The sequence below is a fragment of the Sebastes umbrosus genome, chromosome 15, assembly GCF_015220745.1.
Source record: "Sebastes umbrosus isolate fSebUmb1 chromosome 15, fSebUmb1.pri, whole genome shotgun sequence".
In the NCBI taxonomy this organism is placed as follows: domain Eukaryota; kingdom Metazoa; phylum Chordata; class Actinopteri; order Perciformes; family Sebastidae; genus Sebastes; species Sebastes umbrosus.
The window spans coordinates 8267690-8294322 of NC_051283.1; the positions used below are offsets into that span (position 1 = coordinate 8267690).

The 26633-nt window shown below is 41.6% G+C and overlaps 2 protein-coding genes across 5 annotated transcripts in view; both read right to left on the reverse strand.

The window, feature by feature from the left end:
* Positions 1 to 26633, reverse strand: part of col22a1 (collagen, type XXII, alpha 1) — an 84936-nt gene that overhangs the window by 54614 nt on the left and 3689 nt on the right. For 2 of the 4 annotated variants that reach the window (XM_037795160.1, XM_037795157.1), the window contains exons 2-6: positions 17261 to 17384; positions 16916 to 17016; positions 13164 to 13303; positions 11539 to 12105; positions 6779 to 6859 (exon numbers count right to left, since the gene is read on the reverse strand). In XM_037795160.1, the coding sequence (XP_037651088.1) occupies positions 6779 to 6859; positions 11539 to 12105; positions 13164 to 13254 (739 nt within the window). In that variant the 5' untranslated portion in view covers positions 13255 to 13303; positions 16916 to 17016; positions 17261 to 17384. Of the gene's footprint in view, positions 1 to 6778; positions 6860 to 11538; positions 12106 to 13163; positions 13304 to 16915; positions 17017 to 17260; positions 17385 to 26633 lie in introns of those variants that run through there. The other 2 variants (XM_037795158.1, XM_037795159.1) reach the window with 2 other exon arrangements.
* Positions 20824 to 24718, reverse strand: LOC119503388. The gene is made up of 2 exons (XM_037795162.1): positions 24328 to 24718; positions 20824 to 22492 (listed from the first exon to the last, which is right to left on the reverse strand). Exons 1-2 carry the CDS (start codon positions 24340 to 24342, stop codon positions 21404 to 21406), a joined length of 1104 nt encoding a protein of 367 aa, XP_037651090.1. The 5' UTR covers positions 24343 to 24718; the 3' UTR covers positions 20824 to 21403.

Genomic DNA, 26633 nt, shown 5'->3' on the forward strand with positions numbered 1-26633 from the left:
TGCCTAGTTTGACCATTTGATTGGAGTTCACAAGTGATTGACAGCTGCTTCTGTTGAATGAACAGCCAATAGGAACGCTCTCTCTCTGAAATGACCTCTGATTGGTCAAAGTCTCCTGCCATGGGCTAGATTTTTTTAAAGCCTGAAAACAGAGCCATGATGAGGAGCAGAAGTCTAGTTATCGCTCAGAACACTTGAATTATAATATGCTGAAAGGTTATTATGGAATTTTGGCACAATGATGCCAAAAATATACTGCCTACTGCAGGTTTAACAGGGCAGACTGGAGTCTTCTTGTCAACAATTGTCAGAAGAAAACTATTTTAGAGGTAGAAAAAATCTTATTATAAGTTTGTCATCCGACCATTAAAAACAGCTGAGCCCAAACTAAGCACCGCCCACCGACCGGAGCAAACTTTCTCATTTTATAGCTAAAAAGTGCACTACAAGATGTTTCTGAAAACATTTTATATGAGAAATAGGCATTACAGTTACCATTACATTTGATCAGCGCTGCCTAGTTGCTCTGCTCCGATTGGTTATTTTACTTTGACCGGTGAAAACTTGCAGCAAATGCCATTAGGAGCACTAGGAGGACGCAGAGGAACATGTTTTTTGTTTTTTTTTCAAAGATCACCTGTCTCATGCACTACTATCAGGATATAATGAGTTTTATAAAAACAACTTTTTATCATATTGGCTCAAAGTCACCGACTGCAGCTTTAAAGATTAAAGATTAATGGGGAACTTTTTCTTTTAATCTTTATATCTCGCTGCTTGTTAAATAAAAGGGCAGTTATTTTTATATCATGTTCTTTTATGTTATCAGCAGCATCATTTTTATAGTACTACCACATGCTTGCATTTTGGCAAGACAAAAGCCATAAAGACTACAATCTCAATCAGGAGAACTACAGTCGGTCGGTGGTTATAAGCCTCATACTTGTGGGTCAGAAGGGCCCTGCTACACCCAACAGTAGGTTTTATCATCTATTCACATGGTAGATCACCGAAAGAAAGTATAAAAGAAGATGACAACGACCGTAGTAATTATGACAGGAGCAGAAGATGAAGTCAGGCGCTGTAGTACAGACAGCGTGAAACTCCGTAACGTATGGAGGTTGGGGGCGATGGATGGCTTTCACTTTTACGACATAGTAGGCCACTAATCACCCATATCTATGGTGCTTATAGCGACAGAAAATGCCTATTTAATGGCCTGATAACAGTTGATTCGGGTGTTTCTCTAATGGTACCTGTGTAGGTTTTCCAAGTTTCCCCATGTTTAAAACTAAAGGACACGCTCATACTTGCAAAAACACAACATCTCAAGCTGAATACACGCAGCTAGTTGAAAAAAAAAAAAGACTGCTGACAGAAGCCTGGTGTAAAAGGGCTCGGCCCGCTTTTGAATCTGAGTAGAAGTCGAAACATTTCTACAATGATCAGCGATAATAATTTAGCAAGTGAAAAAGTCAAGAGGCTCGAGCATTTGGCGACGCCATACCGAGGGCTGTTTTGCTTCTTATCAGTCTCGCTGAAGGGTTTTTGCTCGAGGAAGCCATGCAGCTGTGAGTTTTTAACTGGCCTTGATTCTCTTTGTCACCGTGCTCGCGTCGTGCACATTCGCTCACCGCGCCGTTTCTGTGGCTGTTCGGGGGCCATCTCAGCACAGAGCTGTAATTTGGACTGGCAGCGGATAGCGTATAATCAACCCAAAAAAGTTATTTTGGACGGCCAAAAAAACGACCAATGGGGTGATCTGCGGGAAAAGCCAGATGAGTTCACTGACTGGGAAAAAAAAAAGGCGAACGCATACACAGAGCATTCTTTTGATCGGAGCAGATGGCAACAGTCAGTGCAGCAGATAGTGAGCGCGGAGAGAGACGCTCTGCAGCCTCTCTTGTGTGCGCTCAGTACCCTGAGGGGTCAGACTAGACAGCCCATGATAAATACAAGTCTGGCTCAAACCACAGGTCTCTTGGCTGTCAAATCATAATCAGTGGTAAAATAGTTCTGACATTTCTCACGGAGAGTTACACTCGCTCTGCACCAGCGTAGAGAACATTTGCTGGGTAATTATAAGTGGGAGCCTACAGCTGCTGGTATAGTGACGATAAACACTGTTTGTCTAGTATGTAGAGAAGATCTCTATGTGCATACCCACAATCTGAAAAAAGCACTTTACTTAAATAAGTTTGACAATGTGTGTTTTGAAGCAAGGCCACAGTTACAGACTTGCAACGTTTTGGGAAAAAACATCTTTGTCATGTCAGGGAACTTCAGACCTCAGACCGCCGTTTGATAACAGCGGTCTGAAGCCCAATGCAGGTCTGAGCTCTCAGATATGATTATGACACAACTGTCTGCGCTATACTGTAGATAGAGAAAATCAATAATCCTCCTTATACTTTCTCTTACTGTACCAATATCCAAAGTAAAACTACATTTTTGCTGGCGACCTGCTGTGGCCTCTGCCGTTACGATATAGAAATCCATTTCTAAAGTTACACAATGACAGTGCCTAGGGATTTAAAATGATTATAGTAGCCTTTTAGGGAGTGCCATTTCATTTCTGGTCGTTGTAGCTAAATGTAAAACAAATATAAATCAGTGTAGTGTATTTATGGCGTATTCCACAATAAGTAAGCTTTTTGGTTACAAGAAAAGATTCTCTCGTGTAATTTTCCAGCGGAACAAGACTTGGATTGGAAAGACAAACAAAACACAAGCCCAAAATGATTTATTCCAATTAGAGTGTACAAGTTGTACAAGTGGTACATCTGCGTAAGAAAACATCAGTGGGTTCCAGTGATTTATCTAAAGTTTGTTTTAATTCCTGTGCGGTTTAGAGGAAAAACGCCATAATTAGCATGATTAGCACTTGCCAAACGGCGATTATCTGATAAAATGTCTCAGCCAAATCACCCATGATTGGCTGTTCTTTAATTAACTTTGACCAAAAAGTCACTCTAACTTGGAGGAAACAACTCTTGAGAATGTGAATGTATTAAGTTGTGATATCAAACTTAAAGCTTTCTACCAGCGGAGACAACACTCAGCTTCACTGGTGAAAACTAAGTGATTTACTTGTAGTATTCTTCAGTATTTACATTAGATACACCTTTTAATACAAAGACTGTATATAAGAAGTGGACGTAGTCACCGTGACGTTATCCATTGCTTTGTGGACTACCGTTTTGAAGCCCCGAGATTTGGATTTTGGCCTTTGCCATCTTCATTTTTTGCAACCAGGAGTGACACGAGAGGGTGGAGCTAAGTATAAATGCTGAATAAGTAATTTTTAGACGACCAAAACATTACAATTAACTTTCATGAACTGAAAACACAATGTGAAAGGGTTAAAGTTGTAAGAAAAAAACATGGACAACTCCCAGACCGGACAACCGTGGTAGCGACCTGTCAATCCCAAGGTAGCCACGCCCTAAAGCATCCTCTGCTTTATGGTCTATTTGACTCTAAATGGGACCATAATTTACTAAATGAACATCATGCTGTATTGAAGAAGACTTGAAACTAGCGATTGAGACCATAAACTCATGTTTACAATGTTTACTGAGGTAATAAATCAAGTGAGAAGTAGGCTCATTTTCTCATAGACTTCTATACAATCAGACTTCTTTTTACAACCAGAGGAGTCGCCCCCTGCTGGCTGTTAGAAAGAATGCAGGTTTAAGACTCTTCTGCATTGGCCTCACTTTTCAGACCCCTGAGGTAGGTGCCTGGGTTAATACCACTCTACCAGACTTCAGAGGGAACTATTGTACTTTTTTACTGTGACTGCATCTGTTTTAAACATCCAATAATGGATGTATAACGATGCAAAACGTAGACACAACAATATAACACAAAGACATTTCATTCTCTTGCCAAATTTTCTTTTTTATTCTTTTGTTTTTTTGGCTCAGACAGTGGTTGGCACAGCAGCCTTATTGCAAACAGTGCCCCACAGACAGACTGCAGTCTGTTTGCCTATTATGTCTGAATAGATTTCCTCCAGGTGCTCTGGTTTCCTCCCTCAGCCCGAAGACATGCAGGTTAGATGAATTAGAAACACTAAATTGGCCGTATGGGGAGTGAATGTGCTTGTTTTCGTTTTCAGCCCCGTGATAGACAGGTGACCCTGCCTCTCCTCCGGTGCATGCTGGGATTGGATCCAGCCCCCCACAGCCCTGAAAAGGACTAGGTAAACAAAATGGATCGTTTGATTTGTGGAAAAATGTTCGTTATTCCTTCTTATATTTTAAATGACTTCCATCAGGAAATAATGATGCTTCAACAATTTAATTGGTCTGGCTTTCAGTGAGTTTTAGTGACCCATGAAGGCTGAAATGTTTTATAGAGACCTTTATAGCCTGACAACACTACATTTCTTAAGAAAGACTATTATTTTGGGAAATTGGGAAAGATTATGTGTGTGTGGCAGGCCAGTCGAATTTGTTAAGAGTTAACCTTTCTAAAAACACAGCTTTCACCACGCTAACATCTCTCTTTCCATGAAGTTCAACATAGCAGGAGTCCAAACAGTCACGGCAGTGCATCTGTTTTTTCTCTCAGCATGATGGATGTGGGTGGGAGTCGCAGACAGGAACTCAGATCCCCCAAAAGACACTCTTATAACAACATCCGACCTTTCTGGTTAAACGCTATTCAAGAGTTCTGAGAAACCTTTAACACAGCAGCGTGGAATCAAAAACATCAAATGGTGGAGGATTAGTAACGCGACTCACTTGGTCGGTGACTAGTTCTACCGCCGAACTTAAAAATCGCAGTTGCAGTTAAAGGAACGTAGGCTGTTCGCAAAATCATATCTGCAATGGTAAATATGAAGCTACCACCAACAGCCTATTAGCTTAGCTTAGCAGAAAGACTGGAAGCAGGGGGCTAGTTAGTTGTTTTACACTTCAATTGTTTGGGTTTAAAAAACAAGATATTTCTGTGTTCATTTGTGAGCTTTTCTCAGCAAGAAAGCAAAAAGGCCTATTTACCAAAAAGGGACTTTGAGACCCCGGGGCCTCTTACCAGTTGGACGTGCCCGGAAAACCTCTAAAGGGAGGCATCCAGATCAGATGCCAAAACCAACTCAGCTGGCCATTTTTCGACGCAAAGAAGCAGCGGCTCTTCTCCAAGCTCCATTCGAATGTCTGGGCTACTTACCCTATATCTTAAGCTGGGGACACCAGTTGAGTCGCCTCACATCGCCTTTGTTTTGGCCAACAAATTGCACTCAAACACACCGCAAAGACTAGAGCCAACGTCCATTTTCCCACCACTCTCACTCACTACTTAGCTTCATTCCAGATGGCCATGTCGTTAAAATATTCATGTTTTGGAATGATCAGGTGAGATGGAGATGAAAAATGAGAAGAGCCTTCTGTGTGTGCCATCTTGATTTTACTCGTTGGCTTGCTTTCATCGCGTCTGTTTATCATCTGATTCGTTTAAGTTGAACAGCCAATCAGAGTGATTTCTCTCAGCAACGGGCTCCGCCGCCGATTCAACATGCTGAATCGGCCGAAAAAACTCCAACACGGACAGACTAGAGCCGACGGTGCGGGACACACTGAAAAAACTAGGCCGACAGACACTCACCGACGGCCCCAAACTGGCCGACCGTCAGCTTGGCGTGTCAGGGCCTTTAGGCTGAGCCCAGCCACCCTTACAAAGGAAGCTCATTTCGGCCGCTTGTATCCATGATCTCATTCTTGTGGTCACTACCCTAAGCTCATGACCATAGGTGAGGGTCGGAACGCAGATGGACCGGCAAATCAAGAGCTTTGCCTTCCGGCTCAGCTCCCTTTTCACCACAACGGTCCGGTACAACACCCGCATGACTGCTGACACCGCACCGAACCGCCTGTCCATCTTCCGCCCCATTTTAAACTCCCTCACTTGGGGCAGTGACTCCCTCCCAACCCGGAGGGAGCAATCCATCGTTTTCTGGCTGAGAGCCGCTGCTACTTTGCGTTGAAAGGGGCCAGCTGAGGTGGTTCCAGCATCTGATCAGGATGCCTCCTGGATGCATCCCTTTAGAGGTTTTCCGGGCATGTCCAATTGGTAAGAGGCCCCGGGGTAGACCCAGAACACGCTGCAGAGATTATATATCTCATCCGGCCTGTGAACACCTCAGGATACCCCAGGAAGAGCTGGAAAACGTTCCTGGGGAGAGGGACGTCTGGAAAACCCTGCTAAGCCTGCTGACCCCGTGATAAGCGGAAGATAATGGTTGGATAGACTTTGGGACCAACTTTGACAAAAAAGACTGAAACTTGAAATTCAGTGTGATAGATTTCAAGCAAGTTTGAAGGGTCTACTATTTTCATATATGGAAATGGATGTAAGTCAATGGCTGCTGTAGACAAAACACATCTAAAAACACAACAGCTTGGTTTGCAAAATGGTTAGCTGTGATGTAAAGTGAGGAAAATGTGGGTAAATTCAATTTTGCCAGTCTTTTGTTTTTGCAAGTATATTGAGTTTTTATAATAGCAGCATAAAACAAGACGGAATATGAATTTGGCAGAAAAGTAGCACCTTCCAAGTCATGAATAAAACCAATTTGGTTTCCAATCAGATAGAAACAGAGGCAAAAAGAGTGAAAACTGTCTAAATCTTTTGCATATATACAAAGTTTCTCTTCATGTAACAAAGCTGGGAGTGTAGGAAATGCTTTGAAAAACAAAGAGCTGACTTTGTGGTTGAAATGTTTTGCCAGGCGCTGCGTGTCGCCGTTCAAAAAGTAGCAGTTTGCACATACCTGGAACCTCTTCAAGACCATAACTGGTGCTGTTGGGCTTAAAGCGATCAGGTTGAACCTTCATGTTCGGACACAGGACATCTGAGGAGAGGAGAGAGGACAATAGTTCAGTTAGACACGCTGTAAATCAGGATCTTTTGGGAACACAAAGAACGTTTCACTTTATTCCTGTTAGAAATCAAATCATGTGTTATTGTTTTAATACAAGAAGCAGTCGTTCTAAAACTTTATGAGGGGTCAGGTGAAAAAAGGTGTGAATTGTTGGATTGTTTTAGGAAATGGTGATGTCATTGAAACTCAGATATTTGATCTGAAAGAGCACCGACACAGACAGACTGCCTTCCATCTCTCCTGTCTGATGTCTGGGGGAGTGTGAGGCTCTACTAGAGCAGGGGGCACCGCAGTAACAGTTTTAGATTTCCACACACACATAGTTCAGTCACGGTGATGACAGTGAGAAAGGCAACACCTTCAGGTTAAGTTTTTGTTGGCAGGAGGCGTATTTTCTATTTGTGTCAAGATGTCAGCTTCACTGCTAAAGAGCGCAGATATGGATCCTGTTTAGTTTATTAGATGTAAACATTAGAGATTGCCATTTTTAAAGAGTCAGTTCATCTAAACTACCAAAAACAACAAACATATTTTATCACTTGGAGGTGATGAGACAAGGTTGCTGTCGAAGTCATAGACATATACAGTAAGCAGCTGCAGTATGGCTTTAATGTCAATTGGTTGGTTCACCACTTTGGTCCAGACTGAAATATCTCAACAGCTATTGGATGGATTGCCATGCAATTTAGTACAGACATCCATATTCCCCCTTGGGATGAATTTTATAATAACTTTTGCTTTTCATCTATCACCATCATCAGGTCAACATTTCACTTTGTCCGATAAGAAACTTAGAGCATGCCAACACGCTAAACTTAGATGGTGAACATGATAAACATTATACCTGCCACATCAGCATGTTGTCATCCCAACTCGTCACACACTGACGCTTTGTCAGGACCTCTTGGCGTCACTTTCTAAGGCACTGGGTAACCCAGCACGTCACACTATGACGCTCCACTACGGTCGGAGTAAACACGTGGTTAACGTTGTGAATTCAAACGACACACACTTTGCATAGGTTTAGGCAACAAAACCACTTAGTTAGGTTTAGGAAAAAAAAGATTACTATGTTTGTAAAGTGAAAATTAAAGTTAACGTTGTGAACACAAAGGCAAACAACATGTTGTTGGGTTCACACGGGACACCGACAGCGGTCTCCTGGACGAAAGCCCTGTGTTTGTTGGACCCATCCACCACCATCCCCACTCGCCCTGTGTGCGTTCTTTTGCTCTTTAACTTACGTCACCACACTCCCCAACCAACTTTCTTTGAGCGTTTAATATTGATGTAAATGGGTTTACATTTGAGTTAATTGAAAGCCTGGTGCGTCTCATACAGACACTAAAGGTTGCCTTGTGCGCTGGTGGGTGTGACAAAGCTTCGGTATTTGATGCACTGGGAATGAGAAATGGCTGACTAATGTTAGCATTCAGCTCAATGCATTGCTGTGCCTTACAGAGCTCCAAGCATTGCTATAGACTCTTAGTCATGTCTAAATGCCATGTTTCAGTGTCGAGCACACAAATTTGTAATGCGTAATTGAGTGTCATAAGAAATCTGGTTAAACAAAACCAAACCTATCTTCATGTCTAGATAACACAAGTGTTGTCATTTGGGTGACCTTTTACAGCTTGATTAGTATGGCATTGTGACAATACATTCCACTTATCAATCTAAATGAAATAGCAAGGCTGCAAAAGAGAAGAATGTCCAACCCCCCACTAACTAATTGGTGTATTTACACAAATGAAATCTCAAATAATCTATCAAGACAAATCTCATCAGTGTTATAAATAACTTTGATCTTCTCCCCCTTCATTCATTTTACAACTGTCAAGGTGAATTTGAATAGAGCCATCCCTCACGGGAAGATACATTTTCACATTGTTGATTAGGTATGACGGCAGAATCCTGTCATCAGTTTGTAATCAATCTGTTCAGAGGAACTTCTCATTAAAACCTAATGTCAGCCCAACAATTTGTCCGCGTCCCGACTGTCAGCCCTAAATATTATCTGTGGCCCAAAATATCACAGTGAGACACTCCGACTTCCCTAATGTATCGAGTATCTGTCAGACATCGCCTATCAAACCCTGCAATTTTCTTAAATCACAGCTATAAAAACTATCCTGTCTGAGTGGCTTTTAACCTTTGCGGTGTTCATTATGAGGACGACTCCCGTTGACACGACTTGTTTTTCTGTTTGGAGCCCAGACCGTGCCTAATGGGAAAATCCAAGCAGCTAATTTATCTGTCAGCACTTGCATACTTGTTAGTAACTCTACAAGGTGTTATCTCCATTTCACATGATTTATTTCTGTATAGTTTGTCCTTGTTTGTGTCTTCAGTTTGCTTAGCGGTGAAATTAAAGGAGTCTTGTCTTAAAGTCTTTTTTAAAGTGATAATTGAAGATCTCAGAAAAAGATACTTGGGTTTTTTATTGTTTATAAAAGACAGCGAGTCGACCAAAAATGACTGAACGAATGGAAGTGCGTCACTCTTTTTTTATAAAGACGGTGTTGTTGCACAGCCCCGAGGCTTAGCATGGTAGATAGCTGAACTACTCCCTGCACTCGTGGCCCTAGAGCTATAATTTAGGGATCCGGCTGCGAGTTTTAAATGGAAGCAATGTCAAACCTGCCTTTGGAAACGAATGTCTCAGACAGGTTTCATAGTATCAGCAGAAGCCTGAGCATTACACTGATACATTTTGAATTCTTACTATTACCCACCTGTCATTATCGTGGCTGCAGAATTGTTTTAAACACACTGCAGGTGTTAAGACAAGAGCTTTCTCTGTCACTGGGGTCATGTAAGGTCAAGTGTGGGATCCTGTGCATTGGTTAAAGGAGGCCACACATGCTCTAATGATTCATAATAAGTAGAGGCCATTTTTAAACCTATAGATTAAAAGGTGAAAACATTCGACATGGACACTGGAGTGGCCGCACTGGACCCACTTGAAACATTAGAGCTATAATTTTCTGGGTGAAAATAACTTGCATTGCTCAGCGAGCCAGTTTGTGCTGACCACTGATATACTTAGAGACTCACTCGTGGCGATTTTAGAGATTACACAAAGAAAACATTGGAACTTTTCTGCCAGTGTAAATTTAGCCGTTGGGTTAGTTCTACGGAGCTCTGAACTTACACAGTAGGGCTGCAACTAACGATTACATTCACTGTAGATTGATCTGTCGATTGTTTTCTCGATTAATCGATTAGTTGTTTGGTCTATGAAATGTCAGAAAATGAAGGCTTTTGATAAGGATATGTGGCTGAAGGAATTAGGAAGTATTTTACATCTAAAGAAAATAAGATTAACTATGTCAAATAGAGAGGGGCTTTTTCAGAGGATTTGGCAACCAGCTGTTAGTTTGATTGAAACATTTGAGTGAATGATTAATGGCGTAACAGGTTAATTGTGTTACTGATGAGATAAACTGTGTAACCTTTCCTTTTTTATGTTACTGCCAATACATTTTTAGTTGTTTTTTCCTGTGCATTTGTTGTTTGTGTTTGTTTGCTGCATTTCTATACTTTAAAATCAATAAACAGATTTTAAAAAATGTCAGAAAATTGTGAAAAATGTACACAAAACAAAGATATTCAGTTTAAGATTTCTTTTTTTTTTTCTTAAAACATTACTCAAACCGATTATCAAAACAGTTGCCCATTAATTTAACAGTTGACAACTAATCGATTAATCGTTGCAGCTCTAACACACAGTTGTTTTTGTAACACATAACCTACATTATTAGTTGACAGATTTGGAAATCTATGAAGTCAAGGAGCAAGGTCAAAGGTCAGTGGCCTTCAAATGAATCTCCATGCTGCAAGATGATATGCCCTTAAAAAAGAACAAAGGCGTTTCAGAGTCTGAGTCGACACTTCCTTCAGAGGAATCTTTTGCCTTGTCAAACTTGACAATTCAGAGCGAGAGCTGAGAGTTTGTCTTTGCTCATCTGTGTGCTAAACCATGTAATCATGTCTTTTCCGTTTTTGTATTTACTGTTTGCGGCTAAGACTCATGGCATCCCTTTCTTTCCTGTCTGGCTAATTTTAGGCAGGAATTTAAGTGTTGGAGTGCAAGGCATCCATCTTCTACATGAAACTCACTCACGCGGCAGATATTTCTCCACTTCTCCTCACAGTATACCGGACAACATGAGGCTGGATTTTTAAGCCTATTTTAGCTGATTCATTTGGCTGTGTAAGCTACTCTCTAAGCCTGTCTGTGTTGAAAGATTTTCTCAGCGCACTAGTGGAAAAACCATTGAGGTTAGCTTAAGACAGGCTTTCCAGTGCTAAACACCTCTGCACCAGAGCAGCAGTCAAAAAGGCAGCGAACCCACAGAAATGTCTTGGTTAGAAAACTGTCATCTACAAGCCAATTTTTTGCAACAGCCCCCTCACACGCTTCAGTCAGAAAGAAGCCATGATGGGACTGTATGGATGAGCCGCAGCGCTTTGTGGTTGGGGTGGGGTTTAGTGGTTTAGGGTCGCTCCTCCGTGTGGCGTTTAAAGGTTAAAATAAGAGTCTAATTTGATTAAGTGCACGTTCAGGGTGAGGCCGGCTTCAAACAGAAGCCATGTGGCATGCAGTGTGAGTGATGTGTTGGCACTGAGCCCGATGGCTGACTTACTCTCACACAGCCTCCTCCTCAGCCTGCCTCGGATCTTGTCAATGGCGTTGAAGTCCGTCACGTGGAAGACGTGGGCATTCTTTGGCTCGGCCGCGATCTCCTCCAGCTCCACCTTGAGCGCCTCCCCGATGCCCACGGCGAACATCCTGATGCCGGCTTTGGCGGCCGCCTTGGAGGGCTCCAGAACATAATCCTGGCTTCGGCCATCCGTGAGAAGGATTGCAACCCTCTGGATGCCTTTGGCTACGGGCCTGGCTCCGTTCCGCTCCGTGAAGATGTTGGTGGTGGTGTAGCTGATCGCGTCCCCGGTCATTGTATTCCCCCCCAGGTAGCGTATGTTACGGGCAGCTTGCTTCACATCTTCCAGGGTCCTGTGTCTAGCCAGGGTGAACTCTGTGGTGGGTCTGTCGCTGTAGCGAACCACGGCTACTCTCGTCTTCTCCGGTGCCACGTCGAAAGACTCTACGATGTTGGCCACCCATTGCCTGATCTTCTCAAAATTCTCTTTTCCAACACTGGACGAGGTATCCAGGATAAACGCCAAGTCATAGTGGACATTTTTACAGCCTGCCACAAGTAAATACAGGAGGATTTAGTCACATACAGTCAATATAAGCTCTATATCAGAAGCGTTATTATGAATCCCACTGCTTTTATTGGCAAGACCTGTAGCATTCAGGCACTAGGGTTGGCCAGGCGTTCATGCTCGCAGAGGTAACGGTAACCCAAATGATCAGGTCCTATGCCCTAGCTTTGGCTGTTGCGGTGAAGGAATTTCCCTTGCGGTGATAATGATTGGCTCAACAGTGCGATATGCGATATTATTGCCTTTCTTTTTATCCTGATTTTTGTGCTACAGTACATAAATGAGCTTTATTGTTGACAGTTTTAAAACTTTTTAAATACTTGTTTTTGTTAAATGCAGAACAAAGAAGAGCAATGAGGCACAGCGCTTTGTTTTTTTTCAGCTGAGACGCTTTGGTTGCTACGATACGAAATATCTGCAGAAGTAAAAATGTCGGCACATGGTGGAGTACTCGCTCTGGAAGAAGGGAAGGCTGAAACACGTAGGGATTTAGGACGGACCCGCTGGTCTACTGCATGTGTATTAATTTCTCCTCCATTGTTGTTTTTTTCCAGCATATGTAGGATGTGACTGTTGGTCTGTGTGGTATTTGTCCTGTCCCTCCTCCATTATGAATGGACGTCTGGGTAAAACAGTGACAGTGACGAACGCAGCAATTTACCTAAAGTTGAACATTTTTCAACTCTCGGCGACCGTAAAAAACACCAAACGTGCAGCGCTCAGAGCAGAATAGACACTGCTGGTGTTTGTACTGTAGCATGGTGTCCCATTGCAAAGAATAAAAAAAAGGAATACGTGAACATGGCGGTTGTTTGCCATTCCGTGCGGTTGGCTTGTCATTAGCTCAGTATTGCAGTATTGCGGTTATTGTTACAGCTCTAGCCCTGACCGATGGGCTATCCTGACCCTAAATACTCGAGGTCAATGCCTAACCTCAACCAATCTCTGCCTGAACAAGCTACACTGGGCGGGTCTTGCCAAGAAATGTAGTGGGATTCATAATTACACATATCAGAATATTCAATCTTAATGGTTTTACCTGCCCTCTGTGCCTCCACTCTCTCGCCGGAAAGAGTCAAGGCCAGAATGACCAAGACCAGGGTCATCCTACATCCCAGTCGTAATTCCATCTCGGCCTCGGTTTGGGTCTGTTTCGTTTATCTTTTTACCACCATCAAGCTGTGGAGAGGTCAGTGGAAACATCAACACTTCACTATTACATGTATTCTAGCACACACTACAGTCAGTTACTTTGCAAATGTACAACAGACCCTTAAGACATTTTAGAGTCCAAATCCTGTTTGCCAAGGGACAGCTTGGCAAACAGGATTTGCGATCATTTCTCTCCAACAGTGAAACCAAAGTGGATGAAGCACTTCCTGCAGTGCAGGGAGATTGCTGTAAAAAAAAAAAAAAAGCAGGCCTGCTACAATGGTTGCTGTCTCATCTCTATATTGAGAAGGGACTGGTGGAAAGATGATTTCAGATTGCATTTGGCACTTTATATGTATAAAGAAACTGGGGCTCCAAGAAGAACAAAAATCCGCTATCTCATCCCCCCTATTGTCCAGTATTTCTTTTGTCTCCTGTTTGAATTTCTTGAAGCTGGCAGGAAATGTTCTCCATTCTCAGAACGTGATAATTGAAGCCTACGACTGAAATACACATTTCTCTACAGCAGCAAGTGAATACTCCATCCAGAGAAAACTGGACTCGCCAAAGATTGTTGGAACTTGCTGCCAAACTATTTTTTTACCATCTCCAGTGACAAGACCGTAAAAGAACAAAGTTAGGAGTAGTGCTGACTGTGTGATCTCTCCATACTGATGTTTCAAAGGGGACATATCATGAAAAACTCACTTTTTTAGTGCTTGTGTACATATATTTAGGTATCTGGACTCACTACCAACCCACAAACTATGAAATAAGACAACTAGAGCTGCAACAATTAATCAATTAATCGATTAGTTGTCAACTATTAAATTAATCGCCAACTATTTTGATAATTGATTAATCTTTTTGAGTATTTTTTTAAGGAAAAAAAAGTCAAAATTCTCTGATTCCAGCTTCTTAAATGTGAATACTTTCTGTTTTCTTTACTCCTCTATGACAGAAAACTGAATATATTTAAGTTGTGGACAAAACAAGACTTTTGAGGACATCATCTTAGGCTTTAAAGTTTGAAATACACGCAGGCATCTCTAGTTGTCATTTGGAGCAGCTAGAGTTAAAGTTGTGCAGCTTTGATCCAACAGCATGTTGCAGAGGACAGATCAGTCCATCTCTGTTGGATTCAGTTATGAGGCTGTTGTGCCTGGGTGGCACTGACAGAAAACCTGTCCTATATAAACACAGAACTATTCTTGCTCTTATTGTACACCAGTGGTTGCGATGCCTGCCTTCAGGGCTTGGGATGTGTGACTGACCGTAGCCATAACATGGACTCATCCTGACTGGGAGAGCGTCTCTTTGCGGGGGGTCACTGGGCGAGGTTGAGGAAAGTCTGAGTTATGCACAACTTGGAAAGCAATAATACGAGCACCTTGTGTTCTGAAAAGTTCTTTACCATCCTTCACTGCCTTTCTGTGCTCTCCGACATTTCCATTGAATTAGACTGTATCCAAACCTACAGGCTGCTATCATTAAATATAAAGCTGGACCCAGGAGACTATTAGAGTAGCTTAGCATAAAGACTGGAAACAGAGGCAAACAGCTAGCCTGGCTCTGTCAACGTTTTATCTTGTTTGTTTAATAAGCACAAAAACTGAACTGTAAAAACAACATGTTGTGGTTTTTACAGGGGGATTATTAGCCACAGGTTATTAAACTTGTGACAATACCAGTGTTTCCGATTACACCGAACATTTTACAAGAAAAGATGACGCTCAACATGTACAGTAGAGCGCTTACTTTGATCTTTAACGTTGGATGGCTGTGTGTCTGGCCTTTCCGGTTGAGCTTTCGCTGCGGGGTCACATTTTTCCACACACCGGCTGTGACAGCTTCGTCTTCCACTCTATTGACTCACTAACGTTATTGTTCCCTTATAGCACTGGGTTTAAATCTTAATTATTGCCAAATAGGTGCTTTATTTGCTTTTCACTTTGACACAAAATCCTCCTCCATCGTCTCGTCTGTCAACTCTCTCGTCCCGTGAGTGAAATCCGACTCCTGCTACTAGACTCTGACACTTTCACTTTCAGTTTGTAGCGTCCGAGGTCCGACTATGTATTGATAACACAGCACTGATATGCGAAAAGGAACTAAATGGGTTTAGCAAAACAACAGTGGGGGCGGTGGGCAAGTAATGTAATCTACGCCTGAACACCGTGTTAACATCGGTAACACGGTGTTCAGGCGGACAACAGACTATTTCTTGTCTGAGAGCAGTGACTCCAAGCCCCCAGGAGCGGAGCTGCACTGTGAAGCGATTTCAGCATAGTTGGCCGCACCAGGTATTACAACTTCCGCACTCATCAAGTGACGCACACTGGCCCAAAAATACATTCTTTTGAACATCAAACACCTCCTAAAATGACTTATTTGGGAAGTTTAAAGAGCCATATTATTAAATTATCTTGTCCCATTCATGTGTGCGGGGAGCCAGCATTGGAGGCTTTTACAATGAAAAAGCCTCCACTGCTGGCTCCCAATGAGCAACTTTCATAGGAATGAATGAGGCATCATGTTTGAATGTGGTATCCAGTTTCTTTAACACATCCATTAATGACTCTAGTTGCGACCACGACAAGACCTAAAACGCATAACCTCCCATAAAAGTGCAAATTTTAAACGTTATTTTTGGTACTCATTAAACAAACAAGAAAAAATGGGTTAATAATTGAGCTTTCAGCACAATAAATGCTGGTTGGCAGATTTTGTTACATTCGGATAGAGCCAGGCTAGCCGTTTCCCTTTGACTCAAGTCTTTATGCTAAGCTAAGCTAAGCGTCTCCTCAATGAAGCTTTATATTTAACGAACAAATATGAGAATGGTGTCGATCTTCTCATCTAACTCTCAGCTAATAAGTGTATTTTTCCAAAAGGTTGAGCTAAGACGATATTCTAGATCCAATTCTACTGTGCTTTATTGTTATTAACTGATGCATTTCTCCTGTTTTAAAGATAAATATGTTGCCATCTTTGTTTATTTGAGACCTTGTATGACTCGGTCAGTGGCCTAAAGTGATGTAGAAGTAGTACAGAATGTGGGAGTAATACATGTAATTATAGTGAGTATAAATGCTTGTATGATTTTGAAATAGAAAGTGATTTAAGCAGAAACTGATTCCAGGAAATGGTCCATTTAAAAACAGCAACCTGTTGACTGTGACTCAGCCTGTATACTGTAGTCTGTGAAATAGAGAGTGCATTATTTACTGTGTGGATAAAGCAAAGCTCTTTGGCCTCCAAATACAAGTTCCCTTATCTGATTCTCCGTCGGGCTATTTCTGCTACTTGCTATAACTGGTACTATTAATGAGCAGAATAGGCACGCTAGCTGAATCACTCTAATTACCCCAATTAGCGTGCATTTGAAATCAGCCCGGCGAGACTTCGATGTAAAAAAAAAAAAAAATCTCCAAGCAGCTGAGCATGATTTGGATTCGTGCTCCTAATCCTCTTTACCCAACTTTTGCACAAGTCTTAACATATTCTAATTTGTCTCTCTTTCATCTCTGATTACATTTAAATACAGTGTACGTCTCTCTCAGCGCTGCGTTGAATTAATGTGGTAGTTTTACAAGGAGATACGGTATCCGAGGTAAAGCTAAAAACAAGCTGGCTTGCCTCCGTCAACAACCGGATTCCTTACAGACTGGGGGTCTGTATCATCAGGCCCGTTTCCACTTCCTCTCTCAATGGCAGACCTGGGACTGCAATGTAGATGTCTATAACAGAAGCACCGCGTTTGTCATTCCCAAAATGTAAAAAACAGATTTTTTTTTTTTTTTTTCAAAGTGCAACCCAAGAAGAAGAGAAAAGTCTGTTCTCTGATAGAGCATCTGAGCAGCATGTGGATACAAAGAAATCTTGCCAACAATTCAAAACTGCTACAGAATAAATAAGTATTTTGCAGTCAGTTTCTAGAGGAAGATAGATAGGTGATTTTATGATGCAAATTTGTTTTCTTACCTGGCCTGTCACTTGTTAGTCAGCGTTACTGAGGTGTGTCTCTCTCTCTGCCTCCAGCAGTCACACCTTGAATCAGCACCGAGGCAGCATCATTATCAAGTGATAATAATCCAAAATATTTCCCCTGCACGCACCAGAAACGAAGAGGAGATTATTATTTAATCCAGGGTGACAATCCAGTGTACAGTGTTGTTAAAAAGTGAGGTGAGGTGAGCTTCAGAAACCTTGTGGATGGGTTGACAGAGTGGGAGGGAACTGCGAGAGGGGGTGAAAAGTGTAGGGTTTCACTGGGGGATGAAGTGGCTTCTACTGTTCTCGACTGGGCCGTGCTCGCACATAAAAAAAGGGGCTGAGAGGCGCAGCCAATTATAGACGCAACTTTCTGGATATTTTGGTCCTTTATTTTCTCTCCTTTATGACTGCGCCCAACTGAAGTGTTGCCCTCAAAGAACAGGCACGGCCTCTTGGCAACCGCCTTGACTGTCCGGCCTTTGCCACTGTGATAGCCACAGCGGAGCCGCCGCCCTGGGGCTAGTGGTGGGCCGGGCCGCGTTGGCTTCAAGCAGCCACACACTTATGGAGAAAGGGCTGTATTTAAGTTGGGGAAATGATTACAGAACACTGGTGCGTGCAGCTTTGTGTTAAATGTCTGTCCCTTGTGCTGACTTAAAGCTCTGTGATCTATATCACTCATGTCGTGCTGTTTTGACAAGTTTACAATCATGTCAGACTGCACAGCTTTCTTTTTTTTTTCATACATTTTCACGTATAACAAAATATATATTATTTCTTTACTTGCCTCAGTAGTTTGTGTTGCTTTAGTTAATATTTTTTTATTCTGATTTTTCCCAATTCTAATTTATTTTCTTTATTTATTTTGCAATATCACAATTTCCTATTCTATAACTTCCACTTTGTAGAACTGATTATTTATTTACAACAACCAAACACACAAAAAACACAGAGCAGAATAACTCATGGATGAATAGTCACATATCTAACTTATTCGCCTTGACAGAAAAGTCAGTACTGCTTGCTAACCTGTAAATCTACATGTGTTTTTGATTAGGGTTGATGCAAATTCTTTTTAACGCCACTACCACTACACTTCTTAGGTTGTAGCGGGCTCAGTTTTAAATCCAGTTTAATATCCATGAAACTAGAAAACCTAAGGAATCCATTGGTACCAATCATGTTCATACTAGCTTGATGCAAAGAAGGCTAAATAACACTCCAAACTTGGGATAAATTTTGGCATGGCCATTTTCAAAGGGGTCCCATGACCTCTGACCTCAAGATATGTGACTGTAAATGGGTTCTATGGGTACCCACGAGTCTCCCCTTTACAGACATGCCCACTTTATGATAATCACATGCGGTTAAGCTTAACATGCTAACTTCCTGTGGCACACAGTGCATATGGTATGTCCGTCATCTACCATAAAAGTTCAATTTTTTCAACGTACACGAGGCAAATTACAGACTGAAAAAAAAATCGCGAGGAGGAGTTTCGCAAAAACATCGGAGGTCACAGAGGTTCCCACAGGAATGAATGAACTTCCGGTTGACTCGCATACGTACACAGAGCTAAGTGGAAACAAGGCTTTAGAGGAGGCCTGTAATTCACATTTCAGTGTACACTGATGTCCTTATCATGTGCGGTCATGCTCCCTGGCAGGAGAGGAAGCTGCAGCCAGCTCTGTCTCTTGTCCATGTCTGGCAGATATTCTGTGCTTCTCCTCTAAAGTCCGCTGTATCTCATGTCGTCTCATGTCGGCAGCTCTTGGTTGAACTGTCCACTTTTAAAGTGCTCCTACAGCCGTCACCGCATGCTTCTGCTGCATTAGAAAACGCATCCAAATCTGCTGTGGAAGCGTCGAAATGCTCTAAAACACACTGTCAATATTTGAATGTCATGGACAACAAACAAGTTAGCCATTACATCCAAGCCTATTTAGAGTCCCTTTGTATAGCCAAGGAAAGTGAGCGCGGGCCAAGCTATGTATAGGCTCCGCGTGAAGTGGATGGGAAGTGGGCTGATGATTCGGGGCAGATGCACGTTATGAGCGATGGTGTCAGTCTAAGCAACCGTCTGTCGCCTTATGTGAGAGGGCTAAAGAGGTGACCAGCTTGTAGGGTGAGCGAGAGGCTGCGAGCACCATGTAGTGTTGGAGAAAGCCATCTGTCACCTGACTGACAGCCAGCTTTCAACCACCCACATCAGAAAGAGGCTCTTCTTCCAAAACACGTTCAAAACATTCATGTGTGAGTTTGTGTTAAAGCACAACAGACTAGGCTTTTTTTTCAACTTTTAAGGTAGCATTTTCAACATGCGAAAGTAATAACCACATTAACTTTTAGTATAAGTATCCCTACAAAAAGAAAATCAATTGCCTCACAACCTCTAGTGCTCTCTGTACTGCATTTTGCCTTGTATCCCACCAGATGCCTCGCATTCAGCTTTACAGCACAAAACAGAAAGAGGGCACTGTTTTCAGCACCAACAGAGTTTTAGAATGTTTTGGTAACGGCATATTCAAAGTGTCAGGTTGCCTTTAGACTTGAGTTTTATTTTAACAATGAATCAAATGATGCTTTTAAGAGGAACTGCACTGATTTTACACATCAAAGTAGAGTACTATTGCATATGTGGAAAAAAGTTGTATATCGACTTTTGTAGCTTTGTTTGACTCTTCGCCAGGCCTAATCATTGTGAATTTATGTATTTTTAAGATTTTTTTTAGGGCTGTCAATCGAAAATATTTAATCACAATTAATCGCATGATTGTCCATAGTTAATCGTGATTAATCGCACATTTTAAATCTGTTAAAACTGTATCTTAAAGGGAGATGTGTCAAGTATTTAATACTCTTATCAACATGGGAGTGAGCAAATATGTTTGCTTTATGCAAATGTATGTATATATTTATTATTGGAAATCAATTAACATCACAAAACAATGACAAATATTGTCCAGAAACCCTCAGAGGTACTGCATTTAGCATAAAAAATATGCTCCAATCATAACATGGTTCAAACAACTAATCGATTAATCGATAAAACAATCGACAGATTAATCGACAATGAAAATAACGGTTATTTGCAGCCCCAGATTCAACTGATAAAAGTAAGGATGTTCATTGACTGCTGGTCAATCAATAACTGTCTGTTAAATAACTGATCATACCAACTTTTTTCTCTCTGAGGAATTTCCGTGCTGTTTTATTATCTCTCCCTGTGATGTGCCAGGAGCTTTGTGCTGCGCCTGCTTCACCTAATTGAATCGGTGCATACTCTGAATCGCTTTTGGAAATGGGACAATCCATGACTTAGAGCGACCTGGCCTACACTTCTACAAAATGTTTGGGAAGACAAGGGAAAGTCAGCCGGACCATTAATGAACTTGAGATTGATCTGGCTTTGTGCCAGCGATATGTTAGTGAAACACACCTCTGAGATTTCATGACAGTACACTATATGGGCCATTTCATTTAATAAAAGCATGGAAGAAAAATCTAGTGCAAATTATTTATCTCAATATTACAGACTGAACTCTTGAGAGTATGTTTTAAAAACAGCTTTATTTGCTCATGATGTAGCGTGTGTAAAGCAGCTTATAATGGCACAGCTTCAGAAAACATTTTCTGATTCCTACATGTGTTTTTTTCACCTGCCAAGTAAATTACATTATTTGGTTCATGTATCCTTCACATCACTGGTTAGTATGCTGCAATCCATTGTACTCGGAACTCGAAAAAAGTCCCTAGAAGTGTATGATTCAACTTTTCCCTATGGTCTAGTGTTAAAAAAGTTAACAAAAATCGCAATAAATCGTAAAATCGAATCGCAATACTTATAGAATCGCAATACTTAAAAATCGCAACACATATTGTATCGGCACTCAAGTATCGTGATAGTATAGAATCTGGAGATAGGTGTATTGTCCCAGCCCTAATAGATGCACTGGGACACATTTAGGAATTAACAACCTCCGACTTGCAATAGATTGCAGCATAAATATCCAATCTCCTAACTGGGATATAAACCTGTTTCTGGTGGGTCTCCTCATGACGCAAGCGCATCTCTAAGCATGACATCATTTCATAAAATCCCGAGCTGCAAAAGTGAAAGATCCAATTTAATCACAGTTGGAGACGCTCCAGATGGACTGCATTGGTAGGCTTTGTGATCAATGTTTTTTTCCTCTTTAATCTCCAGTTAGAAGCATTTGGCTTCACACCGTCCAGCGCACGTTCACCGCTTCCTCCTTCGGCCGACTGTCGATGCAGAGTGCATCTTGCAGATTGCTGACTGCAATCCTCTTGATGGCTTTTCCTGACACTTGCGTGCTCCCGGGAGGCTGCAGGAGGCTCTTTGATGCCTTTCCCAGCATGCAGCTGGACTCTGGGAGCCCTCTCCGCTCGCTGCCCTTTACCTTGGCCACCTTGGGCCAGCTTGCCTTTATCTGCAGATAATCCCCCTGTTGACGTGTTTGAATTGCACTGATCCTCTTCTAGGCATTGTGCTCTCCTCAGCCTCAGCCGCCTCCTTCCCGCCTCTTGCTGGGGGATGCTGGGGTTTTGGCGCGCCACCTCTGCGCCACGTGCAGCCTGAGTTTTAACTCGGGGAGAAAGTACAGGGGGGGCAGGCTTGCTGCGCAGAGGAGCTGGGGTACCTCGACACACCACGTCCACCAGATGCTTGTCTCCACTCTGCTCTACGGGGATGGAGGGAGCCAGCTGGGGCCTTGAAGATGTGTTGTGCTGTTGGGCTTTGAGTGGCTCAGTGCAAGCAGAAGGGCACACTGCAGCTTTCACCGCTCTCTGTCTCACACTGGATTTCACCTTCCTTGTACGCGGCTCGTTCGCCGTCACATCCAGCTTACGGGAAGCAGGTTTGGCTTCCGGCTGGATAAACTTGAGTTTTTGCCTCTGAGCCTCCCTCACCTCCTCTGGCAGCTCCAGCGGGGCGAGCTTCAGAGGGCGTCTGACTGGCTGGTTCTCGGCCTTCCTCTCTGAGTCAGGCCTGGGCGACTTGAGCAGCGACGAGTCCAACTGTGCCGTGCCCCCCTGAGTCGGCAAGCAGGCCGTAAGCCGACCCACTGTCTCCTTCCCATGTGCTGCTGACAGATGGCGGCCATTTTTAGCTGCCAGTCGGAGGTTTTGACCATTCAGATGCAACAAGGTATTTTTAACTTGGATGGTCAACATTTCTTCTCGCCGGGGAGCCCCCTGAACAAAAGAGACATCAGTGGCTCATATTAATATCACTGAAACCACAACATGGCCTCTGTTTCCACCTAGAAATCTGTACTGTAAAGCATAAAGGTACTTATCTAATCTAAGTGTAGTACTCTTAAAAAGATGAAAAACTTCAGTACCACTTCCTGACAAGGCATATTCTATCAAATGTTTCAGCGCGAGGTACTGAAAAATCCCTTTAGCTGCTTTATTTTTTGAATAGCTCCACTTTTTTTTATAATTATAACAACAGCTGATTAATATTTACAACTGCAGACTTGTTGGCTTCTTTAAATTAGTAAGTCATCAATAAATGGGTCATAGGTTACTTACTTTGTAAAAAAAAACAAAGTACGATTTATTTTGGACCAAGTGCTTTACAGCTCCTGGTTCCCAAACCGGGGCAATGGACCCCTACAAATGGTCATGAGATGAATCTAGTGGGTCATGAGATGATTGCCTAGCTATAAGACAAATCAAAATATATTTTTTTCTTCTACAGTAATTTTACCACTTTAGGCCTCCATATAATTCAAATGAGAAAATCATTCTTTGCCCAAACTGCTCACAACTCAAGACATGCTAACCTGTGACGAGGGGTCAATAGGAAATATTACTTCCTGTTAAAGGGTCACAACCAAAGAATTATGGGAACCAATGTAGGAGTGCACAATATATATATGGTCCGATGACTTATCGGCCGATAATGGGAGATGTATATTATCATGTATTATTCCAATAATGAAATTCTAGCCGATAAATTATAAGCTGATAATACAAGCCCAAATTGCTTTCATTGACTTGACAAGCGCAGCATCTACACACTCTGGTAAAGTAGGTGGTGGCACCTTTAAAGTTGGTTTGCGATCCACCAATAATAAACACAGAGGAGGAGGAGGAGGAGGAGAAGGAGAAGGAGAAGGAGAAGGAGAAGGAGAAGGAGAGGAAGAAGAAGAAGAAGCACGCCGACTAGAGAGCCAGACAAGTTGTCACCGGTGTGGATGTTTTTCACAGTTGCAGCAGACAATTGCAATTTAAAATACATGTTTTTTGATGTACTTTCCTAGAGAAAATAAATAAACATTTGAAGATTCAGAACTGTTCTTTGTTTTTGTCATGTTAACAATAGTGATGTCAGTTAGATTTGGTTAGGTCAGCGCTATGGAATATTAATCCATCTTTGTTATCGGTTATCTTATCGGTATCGGCCATGAGAAGCAGGTAACTATCGTTTATCGGTATCGGCTGAAAAAATTGATATTGTGCATCCCTATCTAGAAGGTGCACAAGTGGTTGAGCAGTCCATTGGAGGCAGCTTAAAAAGACAAAACAAGTTGTGCTGGACACAAGCCAAAGGGAACCAGTTGCTCTTGCAAATAGCTTATCACTGCTTTAAAAAGCATTTGTAAATGATTTATTATTCATTACTAAAGCCATTAGTTACAACTAATAAACCCTTAATAAAGTAAGCCTTGTTAGGAAGTGATACCAAAACCTTTTTGAGACCAAGAATACTCCAAGATGGCAATTACATTTACACATGCACCTTGACTTCCTCTATTGCCAACTAAAGATTCCATAATGCTCTTAATGTAGCCTACTAGAAAAATAGAGGTTAAACATTCCTTATAATTAACAAATAATATAAACCATGCATATGTTTGTAATGTCTCAGTTGATATTAAGGTTGCTGTACACACTGTACTGTATTACAAGCGCGTTCCCTCACTTTCACTACATGTCAACCAAACTAACATCAGCTCTGTCCTCTAGCAGTGACGAACCATTTCAAACTATTAGTTGGTGAGGTGCGACGGTATACTCACAGGTTTGGGAAACATATCCTGCTTGAATTAGTTTTATTTTAGGAGTTGAATCATTTCTTGCAGCGCGGGAAAAACGATCTCGTTGTTGTTATCGTCCTTGTGTGTGTTTGGTCCACCTGAGCCAGTGACGCTGCGGTTGGAGTAGGTTTTAGCTGCCATAATGTCATTAAGCAGATTAGGGTCACAGTGCAGCGCAGTGATCTCTGATTATCTCCATCTTAGTGGCAGCCTGTGTGCACGCTCACAGCAAGGCCGGTTTGTTTTCATCGTCCGTAGTGCAACTTTACATTAACATGAAAAGGGATGGCAAGTTGCTGCTCAGATGATGATGAAGTAAAGGGATTTTTGCATTTCACTCGCCACTAGATGGTGCCAGAGACCTCCTCTGCATATCAGCATCAACAGTGGAGTTTTGTGGCCTCATCATCATCATATGTAGAACACATCCAGCTGTCAAGGAGCTGGTGGAAATCAGCACAACAGAGCCTCACGTAGAATCCTTTGAATTGATTATGATTATGAGCCCAGTCTGCATGTGTTCATATTTTAAAATAATGTAGATAACATACAGTATGTTAAGCTATTTATCCCAGTTTTATATTCTTGAGATATTAAAGCCTTCTCACAAAATATTTATAAAAAATAAATATACATACTACATTATCCCAATATACTGGGGTTTTCAATTAAGTATTTTATTGTTATTTTATTAATAGTTTTTATGTCACATTGTTTTAATACTATTACTGTTATTGTAGCTTTTAATTATATTTTATTACAATTTTTATTATTTTATTTTCTCGCGTGCATTGGTCTCAAATCATCAAATTGTGGAATTATTTTGTCTTTTCGGCTTATTTTCAGCTTGTAAGTCATCTGTGAAGCACTATGGAAGGTGCTATGCAAATAAAGTTTGACTGATTGAATTATTTATGCCAATAGAGTGCTCCAGGGATGACGTATTTTTGTAGGCCAACCAGGAAGTTAGCATCGCCCTGGGTTCCCTCGATAAAAATGGGATTTTACCGTTGGGTTTTGGATTATTGCAGAAAATAAACTCTGTGGCAAACAAACGTTTATGATATTTACAGGTTGTGTTCAGCAAGATAATATTCACAAATGAACACCACTTTTATGATTTTTTAAGTGTGACTGCAATCACCAGAAGAAAATGTTAACGTTAGGCTATAAACAAACTACACCACAGTCGTATGAACTCGAGTATACACAACGAGGCTGTAAAGGCGGACAAGTCGGCGTGATGGCGTTTAATAGCCTCATTTAGCCACTTGTTAGCAATCGCCTTTTTAGACACATAAAGGCTTCAAAATTCACGGGTAGGATATTTATTGATGTATTTTATGTTTTAGATCAAACCGTTAAAATCTCTTCAGTTTATGTTAACCACAGATCTTATTTCAGGCATCTAACTAAGAACCCATTAAAAAAAAAACATTGACTTCCGGAGAAGGGAACCGGAAGTGCTAAAATGCAAACTAATTTCTGGGTTTTAGGACTCATTCCTGTAGTACTCTATGGTTCTCAACCTGGGGCTTGGAACCCCTCAGGTGCCACACGAAAAATTTGAGTGGTCATCACATATTTGTCTTCCACAAAACAATGAATTTTATGGTTTCCCCTTTTTTGTCCTCTTTTTTCTTGCAAACTACTGAATACTTTCACCTCTTCATGCCTGAAAAATCCTTCAAATTAAACATTTCAATCACTTTGGTTGAACTGCTCAGTACTCATGTCCACACTAAAGCCTCTAACTAAAGCTTCTTAAATGTGAATATTTTCTGGTTTCTTAATTCCTCTATGAAAGTAAACTGAAAATCTTTGAGTTGTGGACAAAACAAGACATTTGAGGACGTCATCTTGGGCTTTTGGGAAACACCGATCAACCATTTTCACCAAACAACTAATCGATTAATCGAGAAAATAATCAACAGATTAATCGACAATGATAGTTAGTTGCAGCCCTAGAAAAACACTTTAAGTTTCAGCCCTTGTAGACAGCAAAGACTGAAATGTGACTTTCTACAGCAGAATAGTGTTTTATAGCCTTGTCTACGTTTACACACTAATGAGATTAATCCAGGTAAAAGCATTTATATCTTACTGCCTTCACGTAGTAAATCAAAACCAGTCACAAAGAAGGATATAAAGAGAAGTACAAGTGTTACAGACAGATTTGTAACCTTCTAAGAGACTGAATAGTGGATAAAGGTGCTGCAACTCAATATCAGACAGACATCCTTGATATTGTCAGCATTCACTGGTGTTAAACTTTGATCAAATTCTCC